Below are 11,363 nucleotides of genomic sequence, written 5' to 3'. Positions count from 1 at the left end.
TTTTTTTTGCGGTACGCGGGCCTCTCACTGTTGTGGCCTCTCCCGTTGTGGAGCACAGGCTCCGGACGCGCAGGCTCAGCGGCCATGGCTCACGCGCCTAGCCGCTCTGCGCGGCATGTGGGGTCTTCCCGGACTGGGGCACGAACCCGTGTCCCCTGCATCGGCAGGTGGACTCTCAACCACTGCGCCACCAGGGAAGCCACACATTTTATGTCATATAGAAAATATAAGAAGAAAACACTGAGCTTAAGAATCAAAACTTTCCAAAATTGAATATGCATATAGCATAGGTAGTATCACATTTAACTTTGGATGTCCAATTCTTTTATTTTTAGCCATCTTATAAAAACATTTTTTAAAATTAATATCGAACTGGGAATTACATTCATGATAGAATTTGTTTCTCTTTACTTGAGATAGTCTAACATTTGCCTTAAACATTTGCAAAGCAACTCCATGGAGAGCGCTCCTGAACATTTCCTTTAGGCAGGCATTTGAGAATATACATGGACAGTCAGTGTGTGAGATTTAGCCAAGAAAATCCCTCTGAAACAAAATAATATTTTAAAGCCACACATCACTTTACATGTACTCTTATTCTAGGCTCTGTGCAATATACAGGGTTGTGTCTCCAGTCTACATCTGTAGCCACTCCTCAGGTGTTCTCTGGACCTCATGTGCGGAAATGTTCTCGCCTTCAAGATCTCAAAATCTGAGTTTCCATTTTCTGATGATAAACCTGTCTTAGCATTTCTCGTATTTTTTTAACTCCTCTTGAACTTGATGATTAATTTATCATCTGTTGCTATTCTTTACCCTGTGCTATTTTTGCAGCCAGACACAACTGTTCTGGCTTTACATGTCTCTATCCAACAAGAAAAAAATAATAACCTTTTAAGGGCATCATTTTTTTGTTACTTTAGAACACCACGTACCTATGACTTTCTGCCACTCCTGTCTAGTAAATCCTCAGTTTTGAATCTCTCTCACTGTTAATTCTGCCTGTTTCTGTTGCATAATGTTGCAAAACTAATTAGAGCCAGTGAATGAACAACCCTGTAATTAATGTCTATATCAGAGACACTTCAGTTTCAGAAGTGAGAGAGGATATTATAAAACTGGTGTAAACTAGCTCTGTCTGTGAGAAACAAAAGTAGGCCTATTTTCCCATCAGAATTTGTCTTCAGGGATGCTTGAAATTTTCTTATTTTAAAAAACTTTTAGGCATTTCTAGTGTCAGCTTTAAGTTTAAGCTGACAAGAAGTTCAAGCTCAAGAAGTGAATTCCTCTGTCTCATCCCAAATTCAGTTCAACCAGAATCAATTCCTTTCTCCTTCCATGAGAAGACAGATCTCACCACCTCAAAATATTTCTCTCGGTCTTCTTAGTCCTTTTCTTTGTCTGAGTTTAAAGAAAAGTTCTTCAGTTCTTACTCAAAATTCTATTCATCGTTCTACTTCTTCTTTGGCTTTCTTTTGAGGTCAGAGCAGAGGGTTGAGGCTGGCTATCATAATCTCTTGCCTTTCCTCTTCTACTAATCCCAGCCTCCCTGGAGGTAGAAAATGCGTCTTCCCAAGCCACAGACCTAGGCGTTATCTAGGAGTCCCTCTTTGGTTTTATATACATTTTTTCCACACAGGACTTGCTCATCCATCATGATAGATTCAAGCGAGACTTAAGCAACTGTCACACCCCAGCCTGCTTTCTACAGATGCGTTGGTTGATGGATAAAATTCTTTTTTCCAGTGTTGCTACTGGAAGTAGTTAGAAAGTCCAAAGTTAGAAAGTTCAAAGCTGAACTTATTTTTTCCATTAAGCCTACAAATTTTACTAGTCCAAGTGTAAAAATCACTACATATCCTTACATAGTCATAGTTGTGAAACCTTGGGTCAGTCATAAATGGCCCTCTTTTCAGTATCTCCAGATAAAATTAGTCACCAGGTCTTGAAGGTTGCTCTTCCACCACACTTCTCACACTTATTACCAAGGTGTGCATTATTGAGACTCTGTCAGATAGCTCCACATAGTACTTCTACCAGCTTCATCTTAAAACGTAACTCTGATCATTTCAAGCCACTGAGCTATTCGAGAACATTTTACATTCCTTCTCTTGGACGCTGTTGTACATACAGACCCCTTAGTTTGCATTCATGGCTTTTCTTTCTCTGGCCTCAAAACATACTCCCAGTTGTTTTTGCTCACAATATTCCATGAGCCAGTTTGGATGGCATGCTATTTCCTAATTGTGACCAGAATGGTCATTTTGTTCCTCCCTCTAGGGACATCTGTTGAAACTCCATATTCTTAAGGCCTTTATCATAGTCAGTATCTTCCATGAGAAATGGTTTACTCTCCAACCAGATGTTAATTCTTTCTTTAATTCCCATGTTCTTACTAGTTTTACTTTTTGTCTCATAGATATTATTTGTGTACTGTTTTACCCTCCTCATAGAGTATTACTTTCTAAAGAAAAGGATGTATGATTAACCCATGGTTAAAACACTGGGACACCATTCTTACTTACACTAGTCAATCATTTATTGCTTGTACAAATGTGACTATTTGATTGTAGTAGAAATATGTGTATAACTGTCATGTAAAAATAATACTAGATCTCTCTGCAAAGTTGTTTTCAATAATCAGGTAGTAAGTATCATTTTACCTAATAAATAGTTAAAAGGATTGATGCATGAAGAAAGTACAGGATTTATTCACAGATGAGTCCCAGTCTCTGTTAGAACTTGAAAGAGATACTAGGTCCTTTATAATCCTCTTTCCCTGTTCATTTTAAACAGAGCCCACCATATGCATGCAAACTGCTGCAATCATTCATTAAGTAGATTCAACCTCTCATTTTCCTTAAATCATCACTGATTTGAGCTTACTGTTTTCTCAACTTAGGCCTAAAAAAATTATGGCCAGTTATTCATTCTCTAATTAACCTAAAAGTGAACTATATTTCATTGCTTGTAGGATGGTATGGGAAATCTGAGAGTCACCAAGAAGGGAATCCGACTTGAAGGTATATCTGAGTTTCTACTTCCATTGTATGTGAAAGAAATTCATTCCCGAAAGGTATGTGATACTGGCTTTGGCTTACTGTAAAAGATAATTTAGAGGTTATGTTTTAGCTTAAAATAGGAGGACAGATACCCCTTATCTCTTCAGTATGCATTTAGTTATTTTAAGCTAAAGACTTATTTGAAGAAATCAAAACAATGAAACAATTGAAAAACCAGTGGAGAAGTTAATTTCAAACTGACAAATTAGAGAGCCATTTCCAATTAAACTGCAGTGTTGCTTTTGTTAGTCTCTAAAATATGCCCTTCTGTTTTCAATGGATGGACCTTAAAAATCCAGTTATATTAATTCCAAAAGGGGCATTTAACATATTTTGAGTAATTTCTGCGAGAACCTTGACTTGAATAAATGATATTAATTCAATGTATGTTACATCTTTTCAGCTTTAACGGACATGCATTTTCTAAAAGTGGTGACAAAAAGTCTTAGTACAGAAATTAACTTTATTTCTGGATGTACATTATTTAAAACCAGTAAGAATATTTATTCTTTCAAATGTATGTGTGTATGTGTGTGTGCTATGTGTGTTTTATCACCTAGCAGCCTGCTAAAACTCAAAACATTATAGCTTAGACATTGTTCATTTTGGCTTAAGTGTGTTATTTCTCAGAAGGTAGTATCTTTGGTACATCAGAATCTCACTAGACTCTTCCAAATGTAATAGGTTTTCCCCTGGGATATGTGTGTATGTGTGGAAATAAATTTAGTGAAACAGAATAATTAGAAAGATTGTTATATAAAATGTGGAAAGATTACTAACCTTATTTCATAAATATGAAAGTGTATTTTCGACTAGAATGTTTTAATATTAGCAATATTTTAGCAAGTGAGTTGCATAGTAAGCCAAAATTTTATAATTTGCTTCGAGGCTATTTTTCCCTTAAATATCAAAGTGAACACAGAACAAAGGATTCTTTTTCATAAAAATTCTAATTAGGATAATTATATTAAGTTTAAATTTTATTTTGTTATGTGTGAACTTGCAGAGCTTCCTAATATACTCTATTGACTGCTACTCTGGGTACTGGAAATTTTTTATTAAGATTACTTTCTGGATTTAGGTCAGAGAATAAATAATACAATAGACACATGTATGAACACCTGACCTTACTGGTTAAACTATCAAAACTAATTAAACTTAAAATAAAAAGTTTGTTTGGTATTTTTATTTGATTTGATTGTTAGGAAAACTGAAAAAAATATAGCATGCTTACACATATTAGCATCTTCCCTTTGATTGGAAGTTATCACCACTCTGTTATTTGCTGGTTCCTTCTTGTGTTTCACACCACTAAGCAGTTTCATATTTGAAGAAATGAAAACTCATACTTGGAAATAAAAACAGTACTTAACATAGGACAAAGGTGAGAGTCATCATAGGCGGGAACTTCTTTGAAAATATATCCTATGGATAAGTCTGGGGACGGCAAGAGAAAAAAAAAGATTTATCTTCAAAGCCATTTTAGACCAATTTGGAGCAGCTTCCTGGGAGTACAGTTTAGAGAAGGATTGCGAAGCCCTCTGCCAGCAGGAGGGTTATAGAATTTACCTTCCTAGTAGGAACATTTTTGAGGGCAAGCAACAGGTGTAAACAAGGATACTCCTGGGAAACAGGGATGTATGTTGACTCCAACTATCGACCAAACAAGAAAGAATTCACTGATGTTATAGCATTAAAATGTGAGGTGGTGGCAGATGGGCTTTCTAACCTTTATCCCTGGGAAAGTTCACAAGCATTTCTTTTATTTTTATTTTTATATTTTTGCGGTACGCGGGCCTCTCACTGTTGTGGCCTCTCCCGTTGCGGAGCACAGGCTCGGACGCCCAGGCTCAGGGGCCATGGCTCACGGGCCCAGCCGCTCCGCGGCAGGTGGGATCTTCCCGGACCGGGGCATGAACCCGTGTCCCCTGCATCGGCAGGCGGACTCTCAACCACTGCGCCACCAGGGAAGCCTGTTCACAAACATTTCTAAAACTCACCGTATTGATGGAAATCTATATGCTCCCTTTCACATCCCCAGTCCTGTCGCTTCTCCTCTCGTTATCATTTGCCTCTCAGTAACTGCGAAGCATGATACAGCCCAGGCAGGTGGCAGCATGTTCCATCAGCAGTCAGACGGGAGGACTGGTTTGAGAACAGAAAAAGGAGACTCATTTATTCCGTGGAAATGTCTCTACCCACATACCACACAAAAAAATAAATATTTAAAATAAAGAGAAATATATCTTTTATAAGCAGTCCCCATTTTAGGATTCTCTTGTCCATGAATGCATGCAGTTGTTTTTTCTCTGCCGTGAAGTTTATTCAGTGTTTCAAAAAGCCAGCCACAATGTTTCTGAGCCTTAGTTTTCTCATTAATAAAGCGAGTTTGGTAGAAACTTATCAAAATACGTGATTCTTAGGTTAAGAAAGAACACAACAAATTCAGTAATACTAGTAGAGGTGAGGTTTTACATTATTTTTTTAATTCCACTTAGTTCAGTCTTTCCACACATTTTCATGTATTCAAATGTTTTTATGATAAAATGTCAAAATTCCTGTAGGTAAGATAAAATCTATTAAATTCAACAGGTACTTACAAAGATTCAATTAAGCTGAGAAAAATAGTAGTGTACAAACAATTTTGATTTGTGCAGATTTTTTTTCCTGCAGTTTTGATTTGTGTGTGTGTTTGTGTGTGTGTTTTCCTGCGCTAATGCCGGTGGATTGCCTTCTTTCTATTTAGCCAGTATTCCACTCTGAAATAAAGAATTTTCTTATTTAAAATTATTTTCTGGTTACATAGGTATTTATTTAATCCTATACATGGAAATGTAATACAGTTCTATTGGTCAAAAATGCAGTTGCCCACAGACACACACACCTAGCCTCCTAACTTAATAAACCATGGGCTGTTTCTACCCTACAAGCTAACTGTAGGGTAGTTGGCTGTCTCCACCACCAAATTTCTATAGATATTTGAAATTCTATTATTATCCAATGCAGTTTACTCTCTTTTTCATGCTTAAAAAAAAAAAAAAAAAAAAACCTTTTTAAATGGTTGATCATATCAGCACACAGAAAAACATATTCTATGTTTAAAGTATCTTAGAATTCAATGCATCTTCAAAATTAACATTATTTTTAGAGAGTAGGTACTCACTGAACATTTGTGAAGTTAAATATATAGTTTTCTTTAGATACAAAATATTCAAAGAACTTGGAATTTGACCTTGCATATATTATAACGTTCTGAATGGGTCTTTAATGCATGTGGTCTAACTTTAGGTTAAATATTTGAAGTATCAGGAAATTAGGACTTGTAATCACCACTTTTTTAATGTAATTGAAAAGTTTCTCAAGGTTTCGTGAATTCAGAGTTCTCAGGTGGTTAGATTATCTATATTTCACTGATTGTTACCAGAAAAAAATTGCATCATGAGTTCTCTAGGTCTATCTTAAGTATTATCCAACTTCATCTGATATTAGCTGAATACCTCTCTTAGTTTTTTCCATTTAAGGATCCTCAGTTAAGGTGGTACCTCACTATTGCCCCTCATCCCAGCATCCTGCATGACAGATTGATAATTGTGTCAGGGGAATGGCTACCAGATAATTCCAGTTCCTGTAACTCCACAGCAAAACAAAGAAGTCTGCATTTTTTTTAGGATTCCTGTGTTAGCAGAGCTGTGAGCAATGTTCTACCCTCTCTTCACTTCCAGTCATTTCACTTGGCTTCAGAGCTGTGATACTAACTGGGTTCTTCGTTACAATCAGTTTTTCATCTCCTGTGTTCAATTCTTCTTTATATAATTCAGACACAAAGCCATGGAGACAGGCAAGTTCAGCAGACCTCTTCCCTGGTTATACAACACGATAAATCTCCTGACCCTGTGTCCTTCAGCTACCTTGGCAAATCTCTTCTATGCAGGTTTCTTTCTCCCATGCAAACCAATCATAAATAGATATCTGCAAGCTTCTATAATCTTTTTATTATTATCATTCTTATTATTTCACATTCAGTTGTTTAATACTGATGAACTTTATTATTTACTGTAATGTCTTTATTCAAGTTAAAACACACACAACACACAAATCATCCCAAAACCTTTACACTCAAGAAAAAACCCTGTTAACATATGGTGAACATCATGACAGTTATATAATTATATATTTGCACAAATAAAAAAGATAAATATATAGGGAGACATGTACCTGCTATTTATAATTAGTATATTATACATAATTAAATAGAAGAAACATAAACTGACATAAATTGGAAAGAATTGCTGACCTTTAATATTTTTTTACCACAAAAAAATTTTTTTTTTTAACTGTCTTTATGGTTAAGAATAAAAGACAATGAAAACCATTAAGAAGTTGGATGCATTAGCTCCATGTTTTCATTTCAGACGGTGTTCATTAACTCCCTGCAGTGCAATTTGGGGTGATTAGCTTCCCTCCAGTTTGTCTTCGCCCCTATTCATTTTCAGGTTTTTCTGATAATTATATGATTTTAACTTTGTCAGAGTTCATAATATTTACATTCTGTTCTGCAAATTTAATTGCCTTGGCACTTTGGTCTTAATTCACAATACAGATGCCTGCCATCCTCACCACCAGTCCTTTTTTTATGGATTCTCCAGGGCTGAGTTCATTATTCAAATCATTCCTTCCTTTCTTGTATTTCATTGTTAATTAGTTTTGTGTGTTAGTTTGCTGATACTTGAAACGTTGCATGCGAAAGGTGTCTGACTGTTGTCTTTATTCTTTTCTGGAATGTTATTAACGGTTCATCCCTTCTTTTCCTGTTAGCTCATTGCTCTGTGGAATTCTAGCACTGAATATTGCCGTAAAGAGTCTCAGGAAAGTCTGGTATTTTTCTCCTGTTGATGACAGGCACGTTCTACCTGGATGTCTGATACATTTTTGCCATTTCATTTCTTTCATTTCATGAACCTTTTCTATATTATATCATTCAATATCTTTCAGTTACATTTGTTAAGGTTTTCAGAGAGAGCAATAATTCTTATGTTGGATCTTCTTTGTCCTCCACAGCTATCATAATTTCTTTAATTATTTTAAGCTGTGTATGTTTCCTCTGAATACAAGTAAGTTAATATCTATAGCAGTGGTCCCCAACTGTTTTGGCACCAGAGACCAGTTTTGTGGAAGACAGTTTTTCCACGGACCAGGGTGGCAGGGGGATGGTTTCGGGATGATCCAAGTGCATTACGTTTATTGTGCACTTTATTTCTATTATTACACTGTAATATGTAATGAAATAATTATACAGATCATCATAATGCTGACAGGAGGCAGAGCTCAGGCGGAAATGCAAGCGATGGAAGCTTCCTTCCTTCCTTCCTTCCTTCCTTCCTTCCTTCCTTCCTTTTTTATTTCCTTCATGACCAATAGCCCCCAATACCATAATTTGAATAGTCCATTTTTCCCATCGCTGATTTGTAGTACAACTTTCCTCATATACTACATTCTTAAATGTACATAGATTTATTTATGGCCCCTCTATCTGTTCTATTGATACATTTGGACTAAAACCAAACTGTAACTTTAAGGAACTGTTACCGTAAGTTCTTTTTTATTGCTCTTTTTCAAAACCTTTTGACTATTGTGCATTTTCTCTTCCAAATGAACTTAATAATCAGCTGTCAAGTTTCATAAAAATTCCAATTGGAAACTTAATTATGGTTGCATTTAATTTGAGAAAATTGACATCTTTATAGTCTTGAGATTTTTCTATCTAGAAATATGGCTTCTCTCCTGATTTTTTTTTCTTTTGAGAACTTACTTTGTGTTGCTCAGGAACATTTCTTAACATTCTTTTTCATATAAGCATTACAAGTTTCTTGTCAATCACTTTATGGTTCATATTGTGTATGGGAATGGGTTTTCCATTCCTTTTTCTCTTCACCTTTGTGCTTGAGGAGAAAAACTGTTCCTTTTGGTGTTGTGAATGTAAGCTGGCCATTTTCTTGAAAGTTTTTCATTTCTATTATATTTCAAATCATTTTTTGTGGCTGTTCGACAGATAATGGTTTTTAACACTAGCTAACATTCAGCATAGAGTAAATTTGTTGCATGCGAAAGGTGTCTGACTGTTGTCTTTATTCTTTTCTGGAATGTTATTAACGGTTCATCCCTTCTTTTCCTGTTAGCTCATTGCTCTGTGGAATTCTAGCACTGAATATTGCCGTAAAGAGTCTCAGGAAAGTCTGGTATTTTTCTCCTGTTGATGACAGGCACGTTCTACCTGGATGTCTGATACATTTTTGCCATTTCATTTCTTTCATTTCATGAACCTTTTCTATATTATATCATTCAATATCTTTCAGTTACATTTGTTAAGGTTTTCAGAGAGAGCAATAATTCTTATGTTGGATCTTCTTTGTCCTCCACAGCTATCATAATTTCTTTAATTATTTTAAGCTGTGTATGTTTCCTCTGAATACAAGTAAGTTAATATCTATAGCAGTGGTCCCCAACTGTTTTGGCACCAGAGACCAGTTTTGTGGAAGACAGTTTTTCCACGGACCAGGGTGGCAGGGGGGTGGTTTCGGGATGATCCAAGTGCATTACGTTTATTGTGCACTTTATTTCTATTATTACACTGTAATATGTAATGAAATAATTATACAGATCATCATAATGCTGACAGGAGGCAGAGCTCAGGCGGAAATGCAAGCGATGGAAGCTTCCTTCCTTCCTTCCTTCCTTCCTTCCTTCCTTCCTCTTCCTTCCTTCCTTCCTTCCTTCCTTCCTTCCTTTTTTATTTCCTTCATGACCAATAGCCCCCAATACCATAATTTGAATAGTCCATTTTTCCCATCGCTGATTTGTAGTACAACTTTCCTCATATACTACATTCTTAAATGTACATAGATTTATTTATGGCCCCTCTATCTGTTCTATTGATACATTTGGACTAAAACCTAACTGTAACTTTAAGGAACTGTTACCGTAAGTTCTTTTTTATTGCTCTTTTTCAAAACCTTTTGACTATTGTGCATTTTCTCTTCCAAATGAACTTAATAATCAGCTGTCAAGTTTCATAAAAATTCCAATTGGAAACTTAATTATGGTTGCATTTAATTTGAGAAAATTGACATCTTTATAGTCTTGAGATTTTTCTATCTAGAAATATGGCTTCTCTCCTGATTTTTTTTTCTTTTGAGAACTTACTTTGTGTTGCTCAGGAACATTTCTTAACATTCTTTTTCATATAAGCATTACAAGTTTCTTGTCAATCACTTTATGGTTCATATTGTGTATGGGAATGGGTTTTCCATTCCTTTTTCTCTTCACCTTTGTGCTTGAGGAGAAAAACTGTTCCTTTTGGTGTTGTGAATGTAAGCTGGCCATTTTCTTGAAAGTTTTTCATTTCTATTATATTTCAAATCATTTTTTGTGGCTGTTCGACAGATAATGGTTTTTAACACTAGCTAACATTCAGCATAGAGTAAATTTCTGAAGTCCAATTCCTGGCTTCAAATCCTGGCTCTGTTACTTAACAGTTGTGACTTGTTACCTGATTTTACCTCTCTGTGCCTTACTTTTATCATCTGCAAAAGTTCATAGTAGCCCCTAATATTTTTAGGGACTAGAGTGTTATGATTTTTATTAGAAGACATAAACGAGGTAAAACCTTTACCACAGAGTCCAACACAAGAAACAGCATTGCTTATTATTTTTAATGAAAGCCAAACATTATACTAAATCCTTTGCATATTTTTCATCCTTTGCATATATTTAATCCTCACTATGTGATGAGTATTATGATCAAAGACAGTGTATTTTAAAAGTAGAATATAAGGATTTGATAACACATTGCAAATGGGATGTGAGAATAAGAGAGAATCACATATGTATCAAGGTTTTTTGTTCTGAGTAGTCACTATTAGCCAATTTGGGGCAAAGTAGGGAGTGGGGGAAGATTTTGAGCACAATTTTGGAGCTAATAATTTTGTCTACTAGAAGAGCAGGCATTTCAAGTTAGCAGGTGGCTATCTGAGTGTAGATTTCATGTTGAGGTATAAGCTTGAGACACAAATTAGAAACATTTTTATATCAATATTAATATCTATATCTATCTATGTATCTAATTTAAATACATGAGATCAGACAAGAATGTCAGTAAGTGTGGATAGAATACTGAATATTCTATCTATAGTCACTATAATTCATCACTCCATTATTGAAGAGTTTGGAAAGAAGTGCAAGAACCAACCACAGACTAAGAAGGAGAGATGGGTGAAGTAGTAAGAAAACCAAAAGAGTATGGTG

At 35.5% G+C, this 11,363-nt stretch overlaps 1 protein-coding gene across 1 annotated transcript in view; it reads left to right on the top strand.

Moving 5' to 3' along the window:
- LOC112401497 (zeta-sarcoglycan-like) overlaps nucleotides 1-9,298 on the top strand; it is a gene marked incomplete at its 3' end in the record, with an annotated part of 443,517 nt that extends 434,219 nt beyond the window's left edge. Inside the window, exons 3-5 of the mRNA XM_024747793.1 lie at nucleotides 2,975-3,076; nucleotides 7,878-7,937; nucleotides 9,239-9,298. Coding sequence (XP_024603561.1) covers nucleotides 2,975-3,076; nucleotides 7,878-7,937; nucleotides 9,239-9,298 — 222 coding nt within the window. The remainder of the gene's footprint in view (nucleotides 1-2,974; nucleotides 3,077-7,877; nucleotides 7,938-9,238) is intronic.
- Between the last annotated feature and the right edge of the window lie 2,065 nt (nucleotides 9,299-11,363).

Source organism: Neophocaena asiaeorientalis, unplaced genomic scaffold, assembly GCF_003031525.2.
Source record: "Neophocaena asiaeorientalis asiaeorientalis breed wild unplaced genomic scaffold, Neophocaena_asiaeorientalis_V1.1 scaffold326, whole genome shotgun sequence".
NCBI lineage: Eukaryota > Metazoa > Chordata > Mammalia > Artiodactyla > Phocoenidae > Neophocaena > Neophocaena asiaeorientalis.
Note: the sequence above shows the minus strand (reverse complement) of the source record. Positions and strands in the feature narration are given on the sequence as shown.